General features: G+C 45.2%; 1 protein-coding gene across 1 annotated transcript; it reads left to right on the forward strand.

Moving 5' to 3' along the window:
- The first annotated feature begins 5,723 nt into the window (after nt 1–5,723).
- Nucleotides 5,724–18,754, forward strand: CYP27B1 (cytochrome P450 family 27 subfamily B member 1). Its single transcript, XM_035102995.3, has 9 exons — nt 5,724–5,979; nt 9,206–9,396; nt 11,597–11,793; nt 12,937–13,137; nt 14,044–14,207; nt 14,987–15,153; nt 15,760–15,841; nt 16,897–17,094; nt 17,550–18,754. The coding sequence occupies exons 1-9, from the start codon at nt 5,776–5,778 to the stop codon at nt 17,661–17,663; spliced, it is 1,518 nt and encodes a 505-aa protein (XP_034958886.2). The 5' UTR covers nt 5,724–5,775; the 3' UTR covers nt 17,664–18,754.
- The last annotated feature ends 1,153 nt before the right edge of the window (nt 18,755–19,907 follow it).

Below are 19,907 nucleotides of genomic sequence, written 5' to 3' on the forward strand. Positions count from 1 at the left end.
GAACAGGCATCCCCAAACTTCGGCCCTCCAGATGTTTTGGACTACAATTCCCATCTTCCCCGACCACTGGTCCTGTTAGCTAGGGATCATGGGAGTTGTAGGCCAAAACATCTGGAGGGCCGCAGTTTGGGGATGCCTGCTCTAGAAGGCCCCAATCCCTGTATTGAGTAACCACCACCATATAGAGATGGAGAATTTAGAGTGGAGGGGGGCGAATCTCTGGCCAGTGGTCCAAATGTGACCCACCACATTTCCCCAGTTGGTCAGCCAGGGCATTTACCCCAAACCATGCCCCCACCCAAAAGTTTGATCATGCCTGGTTCAAGAACATGCTATGCTTGAACGCTGCAGAAAACAGAATTAAGAATCGGCTGGTGCTGAGTGTTAGAACACACGCTATATACATACAGAATTTCCCACATTTATTCCCAGGCAATTTCAAAGTTGTCTTCAAAGCATCTGAGGCAACTAACAGGTGATATGAAAGACTTCTCTCTTCCTGAGAGTCTGGAGAGGTGCTACTGGTCAAAATAGACAATACTGAGCTTGATGGACAGATCAAAACAAGGACTCTCAAATATTGTGGATCTCTAAAGATCAGTCTGATTGGCATGCCTTTCACTGGCTGTGAAGATCAATTCTGTTGAGTAGGACTGTGATTCTGTGGGAGTGTGGAAAAACTACAGAATGTGGTAATTAGTAAAGAATTCAGCTTCCGGGCTATCTCTGGCTTTTAAAAAGCTTGTAGAGGTTCTGGCTTCCATTACAAAGAGACGTTTTCTAAACAATGCTTCTGAAATGGAATGAAATGCAAGTGGCCAGCTGTAAGTGGCCGCAAATTACTACACAGCGCTCCAACACAGTATGCATTTATTTAGTTTCTGGAAATTAGTTCTCACTTCGTCACCAAATACCACAAACTGGCTAATAACAATATAAATAGGGCAAAATTAGAATGATTAAACCCCAGTTTAAACAAAGGCATTGACAACACACTGTTAATCCAGTAAAACAGCAAATAATGCAATATACCGACTTTAGTGGGTTGCAGGAGTCATCAAGAATGAGGGATGCAAACAAGTCAAAATCAATTACACATTTGTAATTGTAAACGATTACACATAGTTGTAATATGGCTAACAAGTCTTTTTTTAAATTTCCAAGTATTATTAGTACAAATTTATATAGCATTTCTGACCATTAGGAGTAAAAAGCACATCACTGAGTCCCAAATGGTGGGTTGTGGCCAGTTAAATTCCGCTCAGAGTAGACTCATTGAAATGAATGGACCTAAGTTAGTCATCTCCATTATTTTCAACGGGTTTACCCTGAGTCTGACTCACATCAGATGCATCCTGTTATCTCCTTTCTATATGTGAAAACTTCAATGTGGTGAAATTATAGAATGATTTCATCCGATTGTGCAACCTCTTCAGCATACTGAAACCAGCATGATTCTGTTTATCTGGGGAGACCAGTCCTAAACAAAATTTTGTGTGTGTGTGTGTGTGTGTGTGTGTGTGTGTGTGTGTGTGTGATAGTGTTAGAATAAAAGTGTAAATCTTCATTCCTATGCAATCAATTTTAGCAAAATATATATTTTTAAAATCAAAACCTAACATTCAAAAGGTAACGCTATCTAATAAAAGGTAAAGGGACCCCTGACCATTAGGTCCAGTCGTGACCGACTCTGGGGTTGTGCGCTCATCTCGCATTGTTGGCCGAGGGAGCCGGCGTACAGCTTCCAGGTCATGTGGCCAGCATGACTAAGCTGCTTCTGGCAAACCAGAGCAGCACATGGAAACGCCGTTTACCTTCCCGCTGTAGCGGTTCCTATTTATCTACTTGCATTTTGACGTGCTTTCGAACTGCTAGGTTGGCAGGAGCTGGGAGCAAGCAATGGGAGCTCACCCCGTCACAGGGATTCGAACCGCCGACCTTCTGATCAGCAAGCCGTAGGCTCAGTGGTTTAACCACAGCGCCACCTGGGTTTAACCACAGCGCTATCTAATGCATGCCCCTAATCTGAGGTCATGTGCTCACATTTTCTAAGTGCAGCAGAGGTATTAAAAGATAACACAACCCCAGCTTCCAAGTTCACAATCTTATAGATGCAATACAAACAGAAAAGGGAAGGGGAAAGCAAACACTGAGCACTGGGTCCTTCACATATTAATTTACTTCAACACTTTGAATTTATGTACAGTATATTAATTATAGTATATTATTATAACATTATAGCGAGAGAGAATGTGTTATAATGATATATTACCGTATATCTTCCTATGCACATAAAAATGTATGGCTGTCGTCACCCTGCAGTTGGTGTGGCTGCCAATAGGCAACCCAGCTGCAGTGTGGCAAATAGAAGGCACTTGGAACAACGCAGCGGCAGGTGGCCCAGGTGAGCCGTTTAACAAAGTGGGAAGCACTGTCGCGAGGTCTAACGGAGAGGGGATGGTACTTCATACAATGGTTCAGTAAGCCTCCACAATCTGTTAAACACACTTGCAGTGAGGGTTAACAGAGCGGGAAAGGGGAGTTCACACAGCAGCTTAGCGAGACACTCTGTGAATTGCCTTCTGCCTCCTTTGAAAAGTGAGTTGAGCAAGCAGGGTTGGCAATCCCTAGCAGCTCATATAACTGCAAGAGATGTTTTATACGATATAGATGCCTTGTTAGGCTTGTACAGTGGTCCCTCTACTTACGAATTTAATGCGTTCCGAACGCACATTCGTAAGTCGAAAAAAATGTAAGTTGAATCCCATAGGAATGCATTGGGAGAAAAAAAAATGTAAGTCGAAGCAACCCCATCTAAAAATTCGTAAGTAGAAAAAATCCTATCTAAACCGCATCCAAGATGGCGGACGGAGCTCCATTCGTAAGTAAAGGTACCACTGTATCGGTTTTAGCAATTGTTTTTAACATTTATACTATTTTTGTAAGTTGCTTTGGGTCAGTTTTATTAGAAAAGCAACTAACAAATGTAACAATATACCATTATTATATGTTTTAATTATACACACACACAAACACATACTATACATGAATACATTAACAAATTATGCGTGTACACACCCTCAGAAACATTGATTATTATTTTTGTAAAAAAATCTTGTGTTGAGTAATTTACCTGTAACCATAGATCATGTTTAGTATCTTTCCCCTCTGGCAGTACCCCTTGGGAGGCCTTTGCAGGTGTGAAGAACTGTTTTGGCCCAGTGGGCCAGATCCTCATCTGACTGCGTCTCTACCTGCCCACAAATGGCATTAGGTGTGTGGGGCAGGTGGGTGTGGATTTTGAAAAATGGCTCCGTGTGACAAATGAGGACAATTTGGTGGGCCAAATTGGGCCCTTGAGCTGGAAGTTCCCCACCGTGGCCCCTTGGGAAAAAGTGCTCATCTCCTTCTCATCTGTGCATTCACCTACCTTTGGCCCCACACGGCACAACGTCCCAGAGAGAAAGAGAGGCGCACCAGCAAGGAATGGCCACCCTCCCAGATCATGTTTTGGGAAAGCCCACTGGCACGGCATGTGTGCAGCAGCCTTGCTCTGTCAATGGCAGCCTCAGCCAGTTGCTGGTGCTACAATGGCACTGAATTTGGGGGGACTGGCCTCGAAGTGGGTGATGAGAGGACAACAGGCAGAGGACCTTCTCGGTGGTGGCGCCTGCCCTGTGGAACGCCCTCCCAATAGATGTCAAAAAGGAAAACAACTACCAGACTTTTAGAAGACATCTGAAGGCAGCCCTGTTCAGGGAGGCTTTAAATGTTTAATAGATTATTGTGTTTTATTCTTCTGTTGGAAGCCGCCCAGAGTGGCTGGGGAGACCCGGCCAGATGGGCGGGGTATAAATAATAAATTATTATTATTATTAACAGGAAAAACAGTGGAACCAACAGCGCAGTGGTGACGTTGGTCGGGTTTCTCTGGAACATTTGGGCGAGCGGTTGATGTCAATTCTGAAGAAAACGCCTAGTGTTTTTGGCGCACCCGTACATACATATGGGAACCAGTTCAGTGCTCAGTCTCACACATCCCATGTGAATTCTCCAGAACTAGGAACTCTTGTGGGTTGTTCCATGAGCCCTACAGGAGACCTTTCCCTGCAGTGGTGCTGTTAGGTAATTGTAGACACTGAATTTAATGGTCTTGTTCTGCACCCCCCCCCCCAAAAAAGCCCGTTGGATGTTCATGTGCCTTATTTTGAAATGTGTTCAACCATCCCTGCACCGCTTGGGAGAACTTTTGCACTTTTGGCTGAGTCAGATCCTGGACTTCTGCCCCCCCCTCCCTTCCTTGAGGGCACCACTGTTTCTTTCCTCTGTTGCCTCCCCACCAAAAAATTAGATTATAAACTCGGCAGAGCAGGGATCTGCTTTTTCTTTTACTTTGTACATCCATGTAACTTCTAGGCTGCCCTATAGCCAAAGTTCTGTGGGTAGTTTACAAGGATGAAAACCAACTAAATTGCCGTCAGATCAACAACTTGCAACCAGTACACCAATATTAAATCAGAAATCACTCAGAAACAGAGAAAAGCGAAAAATGCACTTCCTCTCGGAGGAGATTCAAATAAAAAACCAAAGGCAAATTTTGCCCATTTCTGCTATTCAACACATCATCTCCATAATTTATGATACAGTGGAAATGCAGGCTTAAAATGTTATACATATGTATTGTGCCATAGTTCATTGCTAAGCTTATCACAACATTATTTATGGCTAATTTATCCTCAGGAGACTCTACTTAGTTATCATTCCTAGTGATTTTGTTGGCATCAGTAGAGATTTCTTACACTCCTCTCTTATCTTACTGTTAACTTCCTGATAAAAAGACTTCTCTACTCTTGTAGGATATGAAAAAGCTACTTTTGGCAGGCGGCACAAGCAGACTTTGGGAATTTGTACTTGGAATTGCTTGCCTCCGCTGGGGGGCCCTCCCCACAACCCCCTTCCCCTTTCCAGTTTTATTCCGATTGCATTTCCTTTCACTGCATGATACTGCACTGCAAATTTCTACGAACCGTTCCTAACCTTTCTCTTTCGTTTTATTTTTATTCCTTCTTTTGTTCAGCAAAAACCAAAACCAAAAATAAAATCGGCTGGCACGAAGATAAGAGAAACCGTTAATTCTAACCACCGGGGAGCCCGATCCTTTGCACGTTCCCGCGGAGGGGGCTTACAACCTGTGTTTTCCTTTCTCAAATGGCAGGGGTGCAGAAACATTTTTGGGTATATTATTCCCACTTTGGGTCGGGCCCGCGTTAACAGCAGCACCAGCGGACGTTTGTCATCCGCGTGACGCTCTTGTGGACGGAATGAATCTGCAGGGACAGGGACGGTGGCGCTTTTGCGCATTTGCTTTTACGAGCAAAAAAGCTCGGCATGGCTCTTCTCGTGTCCCGAAGAAGCCTTCCCGGAACTCTTAAAACCAGGCGCAATGACTCTTTTGCAGCGTCGAGGAGTCGCAGCTCAGGCGCGCCCTCTCCAGTTCAGCGCGCGCGCCTGCCCGACTCTTGCAAAAGCGCACGAGACGCCATCCCCACCCACGCGCCCTGATTGGCCACCCTTGGCACCCTGCAGCAGAGTACCGTAGCGTAGGTGCTGGACCAAGAACCGGGGGCGGGGACAAGGTATGAGGCATGGTAGGGGCGTGTCCTGCCGGCTTCCACATGTTTTCTCCATAAATAGAAGGCGCCCCAAGATGCTTCTCCAACAGAACTTCGCCACCCGCACCCAACTCTCCAAGTATTTCGGCTTTGGAGAGCAAAGATGCCTCAGACGCTCAAACTGGCCGGCAGAGCATCCTTGCTCGCGAGATGCTTTCCTGAGATTTGGGCTGATCCTGTCCTCAAAGCTCCGGTCAGGGTGATCAAAAGCCACAAGACCCTGGACGAGATGCCAGGACCCAGCGCTCTGAGTTTCTTCAGCGACCTCTTCTGCAAAAAGGGGCTGTCGCGGCTGCACGAACTCCAGGTAAGCTTTTGGATATCCTCTCCCTACTTTTTCGTTCCATTGATTTATCTAGGATCGTATGTTTATGGCAGGAAAGGCACATTAAAAAAGGTCGCTAAGTTTTTCCTCTTAGTGCCTTGAGGCTTGAAAACTTTTCTAGTCACATTTGCTTAAATTTAGTATTGGACTGGTTTGGTTTCAAAGGGTAGGAGGAGGTGTAAAGTAGGGTTTTTCTTTTTCTTTAGTTCGGAGTGTCTCTTGAATCAGATGTAGAATTCTGCAAGCTTCTGAGTTTCACAGAAATCTTCCTCTGTGGAATGGAATAACATTATTGTATGCACAAATTTTGATGCATTAAACACACACATACTGCATGTTGGAAGTGTAGATTTTTGCGAATTTCCTTTAAAAATAGTTCGAAAACTGATGGTACCCCAGTCTGTCTTTCTCTGTTATCTTGGCTCCATCAAAAAGTTTGTATGCTTGAATGTCATGAGGTAACCAGGTATTTTCCATCCTGGAGACTAAGGAGAAAGTGAGCTTCAATGTTAAGGTCAATTCCTTTAAACATTCCAGGAGATTCCAATAAAGAACACTCCAACACATCTCTTTAAAAACCTGACTGTATCGATAATATATCCGTATCTATATCATAGCTGTCAAGTATTCCCTTTTCTCACTAGGAAGCCTATTCAGCATAAGGGAATTTCCCTTAAAAAAGGGGAGAACTTGACAGCTATGATCTATATCATATCTTCAATGAGCACTGGAAATTTCTTTCCAAAAGTGACAAGAACAAGGCACTGCAAACATTAAAAAGTTTCCCAGAGCCATGCTGTATGTCACGGATGGGGATCCTGCAGCCCTCCAGATGTTTCTGGATTCTAACTCTCACCACCATCAGCCAGCATAGTCTGTGGCTAGGGATGATGGGAGTTGTAGTCCGATAGCATATGGAGAGCCCCCAATTTCCCATCCCTGCTGAATGGGAGCATATTTTGTTTTACTTTGTTTATGCAATTTAAACACATGCCCTGCAAGGAGAGTAAAACGAGGTACAAGGATCTTCCCTCAGGTGTACTTAACATTTCCGATGAACACCACTTGTCTCCAGCCAGGCTTGTAAAAATCTATTTAAATAATGTAGACTAAGCTTTCTATTCCTTGGCTTGCTTGTCAACACAGCCCTGTGAAAGCTTGGCAGTAATGCAGGTTGACACAACTCTAGGTGTTTCGTTCTTTCATTTTGCTTTGCAGTGTAAACCATTGGTGTCCTTTAAATACCATCTCTGTGTGTTTAAAGTCCACACTTCTGCAGCGATGTGTATAAATGGAAGCAGTTTAACCCATAATGCTTGCTTTGACTGCATGTGTGGAACGAGTATGACAAATGGTGTGTGATTTAGTCATCTTGACAAAAATGTTAAAACCTTTTCTTTCTTTTTTTAAAAAAACCTAAAAATTAGCATTATATTAGCCTTCACTTGCTCACACACGTCCTGAAAGTGAGAGAATTGCTTGAAGCTGAGGGCGAATCTTAATCGGCCAGTTCACTAATCTACTGACAATTTCCGTGCCTTGTGCTTCAAAAACTTGCTTGCCTTCCAACTTTGTTGATAGCTTTATACTGCACATTCAACATGAACAGGAATGTATAGTTCTTATTCGTCCTTTCAACAGACGTTTGTGGGAATTTAGGTGTAGAGAAAGTAACTTGGTCGGCAATCTGAGGCAGGTATGTTTACTCAGAAATAAGTCCCACTGAGTTATTGGGACTTAGTCCAATGTAGTCTGTCCCCTTCTTTTCCCTTTTAATAAACATAGTTTTATAGATTCCCAATATATAACAACAATGACAAAAAAGGAAAATAAATACAAAATCCCAACTTATTCTCTTCCCCGCTCCAAGACAGGTCAGTCTAATTTAAGTTTGCCAAAGTCTAATCTGTGATCCAATGTAGTCTTATGCACACAAAATCTAATTGAAAAGGAGAGTAAGGCAGGTGTTTAAGACTGCAATTACATAATGAGCGGCCAATGCTCACTTCTTCTTGTCGTGCTGCTTGCTGCTTTCTTTAGCTCTCAAAGTAAACCCCAAGAACTCACTGGGATGTGCTTCAGAGTAGGCATGTATAGGGTTGCTCGGTAATTTTCTTCCATATCAGTGGCACTTGAAAGTGTTGAACTTTTCCCTAGATAGTGTTCTGTTGTGAGGATGAGCGTGACACAGCTTGTAAAGCACAATTTGCATGCGAAAGCCCTATGTAAATGAAAGGTTGCTTTTATTTTTATTTTTTGTGGAAGCGTAACTCAGCAATAAATAACTTCCCCTTTGGGCTGTATCAGGTGTGATGGTTGGAACCATGAGCGAGACTGAAAGCTTCTGTTTGAAAGAGGCCCCTCCCAAACCTAATTAAGGCAATGAATGATTCATTTAGCCTACTGTACAGTATCTGGCTTCAGCACCGGAGTAACGCATGCTGTGTCTTTATATAATTTAGTCTTGGGCTCCTGATGACCTGGAGCTATGCCAGGATGTCAGAGTGAGATTTCTTGTGGCAGTTTCTATGATGTGGGGTTCTTGCAACAGAGCTTCCTGTCCCACCCACACACACCGAAAAGGCACCTGCTTCTCAGTGATGGAATCACAGAAACACAATCCCGTTCGTATGTTAGCAGATCACCACGGCTGCTCTATATGGCCTTAGCAGCAAACCATTTTTGCCAGAGAGAGCCAGTGCACTCTGCGAGGGCTGAAGGGGGTCTCTTAACTCTCACCCTGCAAAGAAGTCTAGCTTAATTAATTAATTAATTAATTAATTCTGTGCCACAGAATTAATACAGGATCAAAGCTCAAATCAATAGTTAGAACAAAAACAAAACAATACCCCTACCCCCCCCCCGATACTGCTTCTCTGCCCTGGTATGAGGGACTGAAATTCAGCGCGCAAAGCCTTCCTAGCATGGGAACATGGTATTGTGCAAAGCTTCACCTGTTGAATGTGTGCCTTTCATGCAGCTGTTTTCAAAGACCGATGCAGTTCAGAACAAGAACCATGCCAGGTGGTTAACCCCACCTGCAATCTTCTTTCTATATAAGATTGGAAGCAATCCAGCAAGTGAGATTAAAAATGAGTGTGCATGGACCATAGTAAGCAGGGAAGGAACTAGACTTCTCCTCTTGGGGTGGAACCCTCCTAGAGCGTTCTGTGTTATCTAATAAGTTTTCCTCCTGCTTCTGTCCTAGATTGAAGGCAAAGCCAAGTACGGCCCAATGTGGAAGGCCAGCTTTGGACCCATCCTGACGGTCCACGTTGCAGATCCCAGCCTGATTGAGCAGGTGTTACGGCAAGAGGGCAAACACCCCATTCGCTCCGCCATCTCCTCCTGGAAAGATTATCGGGAGTGTCGAGGCCATGCCTATGGGCTCCTTACTGCGTAAGTGTTAATTCTTCTTCTTCTCTCTCTCTTCCTCTCTCTCTACACACATGGGACTGATGGGGACAGATGTTGCAGGAGAGAGGTTTCATTGTCTAGTCAAAAGAGAATCCTTTTTATCCTCCTGCTCTTTATACCATGACAATTTGGAATTTCCAAGCTGGTGTGGGGCTTGTGAAGCCCATTCAGCAGCTCTCTGTAGTCTTGTCTGGAAGACTTTCAAGATGATCTTTGTTACATGGAGCCATGTGACGTGGAGGTCATTTTGGGAGCGATCCTGAGACCCTACTGTTTCCCATGGGCTGCTGGATAGATTTGAGAGCCTGAGAAACAGTGTGGGATCCGGCATCATTTTCAGTTCCTGTGACATGAAAATTTATGAAAGTCCCCACAGTAGGCAGTTACATAATCTACCACCTACATACTGTGTGTAAGCATCTCATCTTAAAGTAGTTGCATGTAATGTCCATTTCCTGCTCTCCCTGTCCTATACGGTATTTGGCACTCTTCCCTGATGAATGAAGTAGCAACCACCTGACTCTTACACAACAGGGGAGGGGAAACCTGTGACCTGATGCTGCTGAAAATACAGCTCTAATCTCCCCCAGCCAACATAGGGTGATGGGAGATCTGGTCTAGCAACATCTAGAGATTTTTTTTACAGGGCGGACAACCTGCAGCAGAGACCTCTGGCAATCCTAAACCAGAGAATTAAGGCCTTTAGGCATGACATTGGTGTGCAGGTCTACAAGGGACGCGGGTGGCGCTGTGGTCTAAACTACAGAGCCTAGGGTTTGCTGATCAGAAGGTCGGCAGTTCGAATCCCCGCAACGGAGTGAGCTCCCTTTGTTCAGTTCCAGCTCCTGCCAACCTAGCATTTCAAAAGCACGTCAAGTGCAAGTAGATAAATAGGTACCGCTACAGTGGGAAGGTAAACAGCTTTTCCGTGCGCTGCTCTGGTTCGCCAGAAGCGGCTTTGTCATGCTGGCCACATGACCCAGATGCTGTCTGCAGACAAACGCCGGCTCCCTCAGCCAGTAAAGCGAGATGAGCGCCGCAACCCCAGAGTTGTCCGCAACTGGACTTAAGGGTCAGGGGTACCTTTACCTTTACTACAAGATTCCTGGGTCTCCTGTGAGACAGAGGCTGGAGTTGAGGAAGTAGATAGAGACAGAGCCTAATGACACTTGCCAAGAGAGGGCACCTGTGTCCCCTGGAGACCTTGAGAAGGAGGCTAAAGTCCTGACATTTCAGCTCAAGGGATTAAGACCTGCATCTCTAGCTTGACTTGTCTTGCCTAGGGCTACCTTGCAGACTGCTCCTTCTCTGAGGTGAAGATTGGCCAGGGGAGGCCTGTACATGTACGACAGTGACATTCCCCTACACTCTAGACAGGTGGCAGGCTTGCCACATGTCCACCACTGTGGTCCACTTGTCTGCCACTGTGGTAAGAGTTTGGGCCGAGGAGTCGGACAGCTGGACAAATGGTGCTTCATCATCACCATAAAGCTGGGGTGGGGTGGGGGGAAGAGTCTCTCTCCCAAGTGCTACTTTCCAAGGAAAGAGCCACAATATTTCCAAGCTGCTCCCTGAGCCACAATGCCTGGCCTGACTCTCATCAGCACAGTTTCACAGAAGATCTCTCCGTTATTGCTTTGCTTGGGTTTTGTACCGCTCCTTCGAGAGCATTTAACTCCAGGTTCTGAGCTTGCCTTTCCTACTGTTGTTTCTCACCTTCCATCCGTTTTTTGCAACCCTGCTCGCTGCGGTTTCCTGTTCCTCGCTCTCGTGGTTTTTTTATTTCCCGGAAATGTGTCAGGCAGGAACTGCAGGATCCTTCCTGGGCTTGCACAAAAGTGCCAGCTGGGAGTGAGAAATAGCTAGAGCAATTCTATGACTCAGGGCTCCCCTTAGTGGGAGTTTTCTCATCAGCTGGGCTGCTTCTTCTGCAGTTTAGACACAGGATGTGAGTAATGAGCAGAATAACAAAGCAGCCACCGGCAGTTTTTCTCTTTCGAAGCACCGCTCATGAATTTTAGCGGGACTTTTATCCTTCCTTGTACAGGGAACATGCTTAGATTGCCAAAGCTGAGGACTTTGGGGTCCCTTGTTTTGAGGTGCTTGTAGCTGTCCCATGCATGGGGTTTGGACATGTCTCCTGCCCAGGGAGCTAACCGAGGCCTCTCTCTCTTCCATGCAGGGAAGGCGAGGAGTGGCAGAGAACCCGCAGCCTCCTTGGAAAGCATATGCTGAAGCCCAAAGAAGTGGAGTCCTACACTGGCACTCTGAACGATGTGGTCAGCGATCTGATCCGACGGCTGGAGCACCAGCGCAGTTTCCACGATCAGCATGTGGTCAAGAATGTGGCTGACGAATTTTACAAGTTTGGATTGGAAGGTATGTGTTTTGTTTACCGCATTTGTGTGTCACCCGAGTATACCACGCAGCCCAGAGTTATATCGGTTGACATTTAAGCATCGGGGGAAGCCGGGGTTAATCTTTTGTTCTTGTTGCAACGGCTAAGGTGGTCATTTGAGCACGTTCTGGGTTGGATTTGTTTGGGAATGTTTTTTTTGTTTTAGGACAGGGTAATAATTCCGTGAGATAATGTCAGGAGCACCTTTCTCTCCTGCAGTGCCTCATTCAACTCTGCTCCTGTAAAGCTGCATTTGCCACTTCACAAAACCTCAGGAACTCTCCTGGTGTCCCTCTTCCAAATTCCTTTCATACCATAAGACAGAACAATGTGTTCTGCAGGAACTGGCATTGAATGCAGAATCCTCCGGCATCCTTTTAAAGAAAAATCTCAGCTTTCATTTTTGTTTCTTAAATGACAACAAATCCTAAGTTTTTAGCCCTTGTGGCTGTAAAGATGGATCTGAAAAAAGCCGCAATCTGTGAGGTTTTGTGAAGGAGGGTTTACTAGAGCCAGGAGCTGGGACTACTGTGCTTTACATAGTTAATCGATCTTTCTCCTATCTAGTGGAAACAGTTATGAAAGGTGTAACTGAATTGGCTTAGTTTGCATGAATTGCAAAATCCAGATCTTGTAATAGAATTCTGAGAATTTTTGGGGGTTGACCAGGGAACTGCTCCATCAACAGATTCACAATATTTAACTGTTCTTATATAGATGTATTAAAAGAGTCCCCCCCCCCACACACACCTGTCATTCACCATCTTGATCTTGGATGTGTCAAACAGGAATTGTGAAATATCCATCTCTTGGTCTGACCCAAGTTGTTGAAGAGTGTTGTTGAAGTGTTGTTGAAGAGCCGGGAAAACCTGTGGCCCCCGTACATGATGTTGGACTCAAACTCCCATCAGCCTCAACCAGCAGGACCAATGGTTAGCGGTGATAGGAGCTGGAGTCCAACAACGTGCAGTGTGGCCACATGTTCCTCGTCCCTGTTGCAGCATATGTTCATTAGAGCTCCCCTGAAAGTCACATCCATATTGGTTGGGCAAACCAGCAAAAGGAGCCAGGCCAGATAGCATCTCCTCTCGTGGCTTAATCGATTTAATTGCTTTTTGTTCTAGGCATCTCTTCCGTCCTCTTTGAGTCCCGCATTGGCTGCCTGGAGCCCAAAGTCCCCCAAGAAACGGAGAACTTCATTAGCTCCATCAACACCATGTTCATCATGACTCTGCTCACGATGGCAATGCCCAAAGTCTTACATCGCGTCTTTCCAAAGCCATGGCAGAAGTTCTGTGAATCCTGGGACTATATGTTCGAATTTGGTGAGTGTTGCCACCTGAGCTTGTCAGCACCTTGAAGGGGAGCTAAGTGGCCTGTTGCTGTAACATCAATCAGAATCTCTATCACTCACTAAGCAAGTTTGGCATTAATTGTTGCATTTCATTCTCACTACACCCGTCTCTCTCTCTCTGTGTGTGTGTGTGTTGGGGTTATTTCCCCCTCCTGCAAGAAGTTGCACAGTTTTTGTTGTGTTTGGAGATTCCATATGGCTCTGAAGGGTGGTTTAATACTGATGCAACCACTATTTCAATTCTGGAAAGAAAGAAAAGTTGAATCAATGTAGGTTTTAATATATAGCAGGACCAAGAAAGCCGCCTGCAATAATTATATGGCAGAGAAGGCCTCCATAAAAGGAATCAATCAATCAATACTTTATTACGGCCATAGGCCCATATCAAGATATCAACACAAAACAATGTACATCATACAACAGAACAAAACCAAACAAAATTAAACAAAAGCCATAAAAGGAATATTTTTATAGGGTTTTCTAGATATTGATAGGATCCAGCTTTAATAACAACCTTTCCCCAGAAATGCATTAGTACTGATGCCACTGGCAAAAACAAACCACCAGATTCACCTCTGGCCGGGGGGGGGGGGGGAGGAGCCACAACTGTTAAAGTGCTTTAAACATGTGCTGAGGATGTGACCCATGCATAACCAGCCATTTAGCCTCCTTGTGGCTAGATCATGCCTGTCTAGATAGCAATGCCATGAGAATTCAAAGAAAGGACAGCCTATAAGCCCCTGAAATAATTGCTCGAGCTGTCTTCCTGCAAGAAGCAATTGGCCCAGGCTGACATGTCCGCGACGGGTGACTGAATGCATCGCTTGGCGGCTCTCCCTGGAGAGCGAGTGCTCATCTCGTGCCAATTCCTTTCCAGCCAAAGGACACATTGACAAGCGGATGGCTGAAGTTTCAGAGAAAATCTCACGGGGGGAGAAGGTGGAAGGAAAATACCTGACTTACTACCTGGCACAGGAGAAGCTGTCCATGAAATCCATCTATGGAAACGTGACTGAGCTTCTGCTAGCTGGCGTGGACACGGTAAGCCTTTTGGAAGTCGCTGGGAGGGGGGAGTGCTTCTTACAGGAGCAGGCTTCCCTCCCCCGCCCCTCCTTACACAATTGGGCACTAAGTGAAGCAGGTCTCTGAGATGGAAAAATAACAGAAGACCCTGGTAGTGGCTGGCTGGCATGCTGTGCTTTCCCGTGGGCGGTGGAGACAGACAGCGGCTTCTGATAACCCACTCTGGTTATCAGTGCCACGCCATGGAATCCTATGTACTGACCCCTAGTTTGAGGATTTTCTTTGGCCTTTGTGCCTCTTTTTCACTTCTGTCTCCTCTGGTAGGAGGGCAATTTTACAGCTATTAAGTGGAGCTTAATTTGAGCCTGGAACTTATTTTCTGTGCAAAGGCCTAAGCCCTAGAATATGAAGTAGCAGGGTTTTTGTTTTGTTTTAAAAGAACACCTCTGTGCACATACAAAGTAATTTTCTAGTTCTGGGGCATGGGACCATGCACCCACCCCTTTCTCTCTCTTGGAATGAAGGCTAGAAACACTCCCTTTCTCTTAATTGGTAATAATCGCAACACAACATCTTAGCTGTTCTGTGCAATGTGATTGGCAGAACAAGAACCCTATACCCCCTTGCCCAATTGAACTCAATGGGACTTTAACTTCTGAGTAGGCACGTATAGGATTGCCCTGCTAATATTTAATCTTCTGCCATGCAAAAGAGGAATAACTCTGCTGCAGAAATCCCATTCTGCCCTACTCCTAATAGCCTAATGATGAACTCTGCCCTGGTCTCTGTCCCTGCAGATCTCGAGCACTTTGTCCTGGAGCCTATATGAGTTGTCCCGTCACCCGGAGGTGCAAACAGCCCTCCACAAAGAAATTGCAGCAGTGATGAAGGGCAACGCCATCCCAATGGCAGCTGATGTAGCCCAGATGCCCTTGCTGAAGGCGGTGGTGAAGGAGGCGCTGAGGTGAGCCCCATTTCAGGAACGGATGGGAGAGTACATGGGGAGGTTGCTGGGGGAAGCATCAAATGCTGCAGTGAGGGCTGGTCCATTAGGGGGAATGGGGCACTGTCCCAACCTTATCCTAGATTACCCATGGGGTACCTTCCAAGTCTATTATTCTATGACATTGGCCATGCTGGCTGGAACTGTTGGGAGCTCTATTCCCAACAACATCTGCAGAGCACCAGGTTGGGAAAAGTCAGTCTAATCCTTTTAAAAGTTGCATTGAAGCTGACATTCAGGTGAGGACCAAGGATGGAGCCTTAGGCAGCTGTATAGGAAAGGGAGGCAGATGCCCTGTGATTTGGCCACTAACATTCATCCTGATGGTCCTTAAAGCCAGGAAGATTTAAACTTATCTGCTGCACTTTTCAAGCTCTGTACACCTAAGTAAGAAAATCAGGGGCTTCCTTTGGGCTGCAACAGCTGCAGCAGCATAGTCACTTAGCCAGCTGGGAGATTTGCACTCAAAGAGGAAAAGGTTAGGGAGCTGAGTAAACATTGCGACATGTCAGGGAGGAGGAATCAATTCCTTTATATTCACTTTGGCTGCTCTGTTTTCCCCTGCAGGTTGTACCCTGTGATTCCTGGCAATGCACGAGTCATCTCAGACAGGGACATCCAAGTGGGAGATTATCTGATCCCCAAAAAGGTGAGCGTGTTACAAAATTGGATGCAAATAGGGGATGGGGGACGGATGATCGTCATCGTTCTCTGGGTGGAACTAAAGAGAAGCAGTAGCTTTAAGAAGGCAACGTCCATCCTGGGATATGCATGACTCCTAAAGGGCCATAGCTCAGTGGCAGAGTACTTGCTTTGTATGCAGAAGGTCACAGGTTCAATGCCCCAGCAGCTCCAAGAACGGCCAGCTAAGACTTGTGTCTGAAATCCTGGATAGATGTAGACAATGCTGAGCTGAATGGAGCAGCATCATGACTTGGTAGGAGGCATGTTCCTTTGTTCATAAAGGAAGCAAGCCTGGGAAGTGTAGCTTAGCTTCCTTCCTTGAGTCCTCTGGAGCATTCTGGCTCTGCAGTGCACATGCTTCCCTCTGCTTCTGGCACACTGTGGTCCTCAGCCGCATAGGTTAGTGGTGAGCTGATGGCCCTGCAGGAGGGATTGCCTTGTCTTCTGCTTCATCCTACACAATGCTCCTGGCCTATGATGTGCAGCTGCTCCTTTAGGTCAGCAATGCTGCAGGCAGAGAACTGCTGCAAATCCTGGAGTAGAAAATCCCAACAGCTACAATATCTGGCCAAGAAAACACATGTATGGATCAGGGGGGTCATTGCTTGGAAGTGTTGGACGTGCACTCAATCTATGCAAGGTCCTGAAGGAGGCTTAAAAGCAAGCCTGGCCGGTGAACCCAAGTGAATGGAATATGCATCCTTTTTTTAAAAAAAAAAAAGCTTCTCAGCATCCCCTTGCAACATCTCAGGCACATAGGTATCCTCAGCAAACTGATGCACGTGCAAAGGGTTCCTTGCAGGAGGGAAATCTAGTGCAGGAGGAAGAGGAATGGCAGTAGAGATGTAGGCAGAATGAGGTTAAGTCTGCAGAGCAAAAGCTTTGCTCTCCAAAAGAGAAAGGGAGGAAGCCGTTGAAGGAGGACCAGGATGAATCTATGAAGGCATGCTTTTGACCATGAGCACCCTTAGGGTCTCTGGGCTGTTTTCCTCATGATGTTCCCTTTCCCTGCTCTTTCAGACCTTGATCACCCTCTGCCATTATGCCACATCACGTGACGGGAAGTACTTCTCCAATCCCAACTCATTCCAGCCAGAGCGATGGCTGCGGAAGGACGATGCTCATCACCCGTATGCTTCTATCCCCTTCGGCTTCGGCAAGCGCAGTTGCATTGGACGACGCATTGCAGAGCTGGAAGTGTATCTCGCCCTGTCTAGGGTGAGTGTCTGCAAGGAGGAAACCCTAGATCAATACTGATGGAGAAAACTTGAATGAACCTAAGGGGCGGTTTTCATCTTATGGAACTGAGACACAGTGGGTGGGTTTATCCCCAAAGCCCTGTTCTCGGAGGGACAAGAGGTTGCATTCACCTTCTGCCAGCTTTTACACCACCATCCCTCTTGCTGATCCTGGTCCTTCTTAAAGGGACCAGCACAGTCAGGAAGAAGTTTGGCAGGAGCCAAATCTAGTGGGCCTAGATTTGCAAGATTTCCTGAATCTCAGTGGAAAGTGAATGCATTCAGATCTTGCTTCGCTTGCTCTCCTCTCCTCTGGGCAAGCTCCTTGAGCATCTCCTTTGGCCTTTCTCCAAGATGACATCTTCATTTTATGCCTTCTTGTTCCTTGCTCAGTAACTGCCCTGCTAACAAGCCATCGCTCCCCTTGTCTTGCAGATCCTGATGCATTTTGAAGTGAAGCCAGAACAAGAAGGCCACATCGTGAGACCCATGACACGCACTCTGCTGGTACCAGAGAAGGAAATCAATCTGCAGTTTCTGAGCCGCTAATCGGGACGAAGCGGAACTGTTGATGCTTCCCATCAAAGCACACTAGACCTTGAGGCTGGGTGCGACAAAGCTAATCTTTTGGATTCTTTGGAGTCCGCTTGAAAAAAGGGCTGTAGAGCAAATGACATTGACTGAGGTCAGCCACTGGTGCTTCCTCTCTTAAGTGGCACCCTCTGCTGTGTCTTGGAGGTCTAGTTCTAGGACTTGCTCAAGATGATTTCTCCCGAGTTTCCCAGCACATTATATAGAGTATCAATGTGCACTTAAAATAAACAGAGGGGAACTGTGGGAAGAGCAGTGATTGCTCTGAAACGCACCTGCTTTTCTCACTCAGTTTGATAGTTCCCAGAACTTTCTGAAAATCGGATGGAGAGCAAGGAGCCCAGTAACCCTGTGGCCGGTGTGACTGTTCTGTATACCAAACTGTCATTGTGATATCTGCACAACTGTGAGTTCATGTACGCGTGCCCAGTGCTCTGTGGCAGCAACATCAAGGAAGGCCATACGAAAAAAGAAGTAATACGGGTGGAGTTTTTGCATCTTCTCCAGCCACAATGTCGTCCATTCAGTGCCATTGGCATATAAATCGTCCATATCTTGTATCTTGAAAGTGATACTTAAGTTTCCTTCTCAGGGTGGAAGAGCTGGTTTCTAGATGCAGGGACAGTATTTATATCCCCACCCAGGTGTGTGAAAAGACCCCCAAAGCAAGCCAAACTTCATTTCAAATTATATGTGTGTTTTTTTAATCACTGAAGTTGAGGCAGTTATATAGATGTTCCCTGTTTGGAGCTGTGGGAATGGAGAACAGGAATGTATTTAAGTGCCTTATTTATTATTATTATTATTATTTTATTTTTATTATTGTTATGCTAATCTTTTGTATTTTAAATATAATCATTTATATTTAATACCCTTCCCCTACATATTTATATTTTTATAACCTATAAATTATATGTACAAATGTTCTGTATTTTAAAAATAGATGTCTCAGAACAGTTCCTGTAACCAAAGCTGTCTACCTTAAAAGCTGTTTCTTTGGTGCTATGTATAAATGTTATTTATTATCTTTGGATAATAAACATGAACTGATTTTTTTTAAAAAAAATCTGACTTGCTTATCTGTGACTTTGAGCTGAAATGCCAAACTGTAGAGCAGAGAGATTGTGATTGACTGATTGCACTTTTGATCCCACCTTTCCTCCACGGCGCTCAAGGTGGCATACCTTATTCTCCTCCTCTATTGTAACTTCACAACAACCCTGTGAGGTAGGGTAGGCTGAGAGTGAGTTACTGGCCCACAGTCACCCAGTGAGCTTCATGGCTGAGTAGGGATTTGAACTCTGGTTTCAGTTCCAACACTTGACACCACACTGGCTCTCTGGTAACGGCTGGGTGAGCATGATCTAGTCTTGAAACTTGAAATTTGCTTTCTCACAACTTCTTATGGTCTGGGCAACTGCTGTGAGTGTTATAGGGGGTCACTGACAGTTAATTCCCAGCACCCATCACACTGCAACTCCCAAGATGGCGAAGCCGCCATTGCTAAACTGAAGTGGCAGACGTAATTCTAAAAGAGTTCCAACATTACAAAACTTTTGGAAAATAATATATATGATAAGAATAATATTGAAGAAAACTGGGTATTGAGACTTGCTTAACCTAAATCATATATCCCAGTTTTCAGCGGCCCTTTAAAGTACGCTTCACGCAGAGTATACGCAGTCAGAAGTTGACCTGGCTAAGAAAACACCACCAAGAGCATAGGGAATTATCTCCCTTAAATGAAACCCCTTACTAGCTGTACACTTGTAAAAAGCATACAGAAGAAAATACAAACTGTTGGGTTTCTTTAACTGAAAAAACAAACTGACTCTAAAGAGACTTTAAACTAAAGATAAAGGCTTTCTCTCTTAACAACTTATCTACCCACATTCCAACCTTCAAACCATTCCAAACCTCCCACAAACTCCCACATAACTCCCATTAAACTACCCAAGAATTAACAGCAAACTAGCATTATAACTAAACAACTCTCATACTAAGATTCAACTAAGGAATCTCTTAAACTGAGAGTCTCTCTTATTAAGATTCAACTGGGAATCTTTTAAATTGAGAATAACTGAGAATCAACTAAGTATTCTCCAACTAAGGTACTGAACTCACTGAGAGAGTGAACTACTAAGAGATGAATCAAACTGAAAGATCTAACTAAGAGATGCAGAAGGCTTTCTGGCAGAGCCT

Source organism: Zootoca vivipara, chromosome 2, assembly GCF_965207765.1.
Source record: "Zootoca vivipara chromosome 2, rZooViv2.hap1.1, whole genome shotgun sequence".
Taxonomy (NCBI): domain Eukaryota; kingdom Metazoa; phylum Chordata; class Lepidosauria; order Squamata; family Lacertidae; genus Zootoca; species Zootoca vivipara.

Excerpts from the sequence above, each read along its gene's own strand:
- CYP27B1 (XM_035102995.3), top strand. The coding sequence starts at position 5,776 with ATGCCTCAGACGCTCAAACTGGCCGGCAGAGCATCCTTGCTCGCGAGA. Across the intron at positions 11,794-12,936 it reads TTACAAGTTTGGATTGGAAG|GCATCTCTTCCGTCCTCTTT; the intron begins GTATGTGTTTTG and ends TTTTTGTTCTAG. Across the intron at positions 17,095-17,549 it reads TGTATCTCGCCCTGTCTAGG|ATCCTGATGCATTTTGAAGT; the intron begins GTGAGTGTCTGC and ends CTTGTCTTGCAG.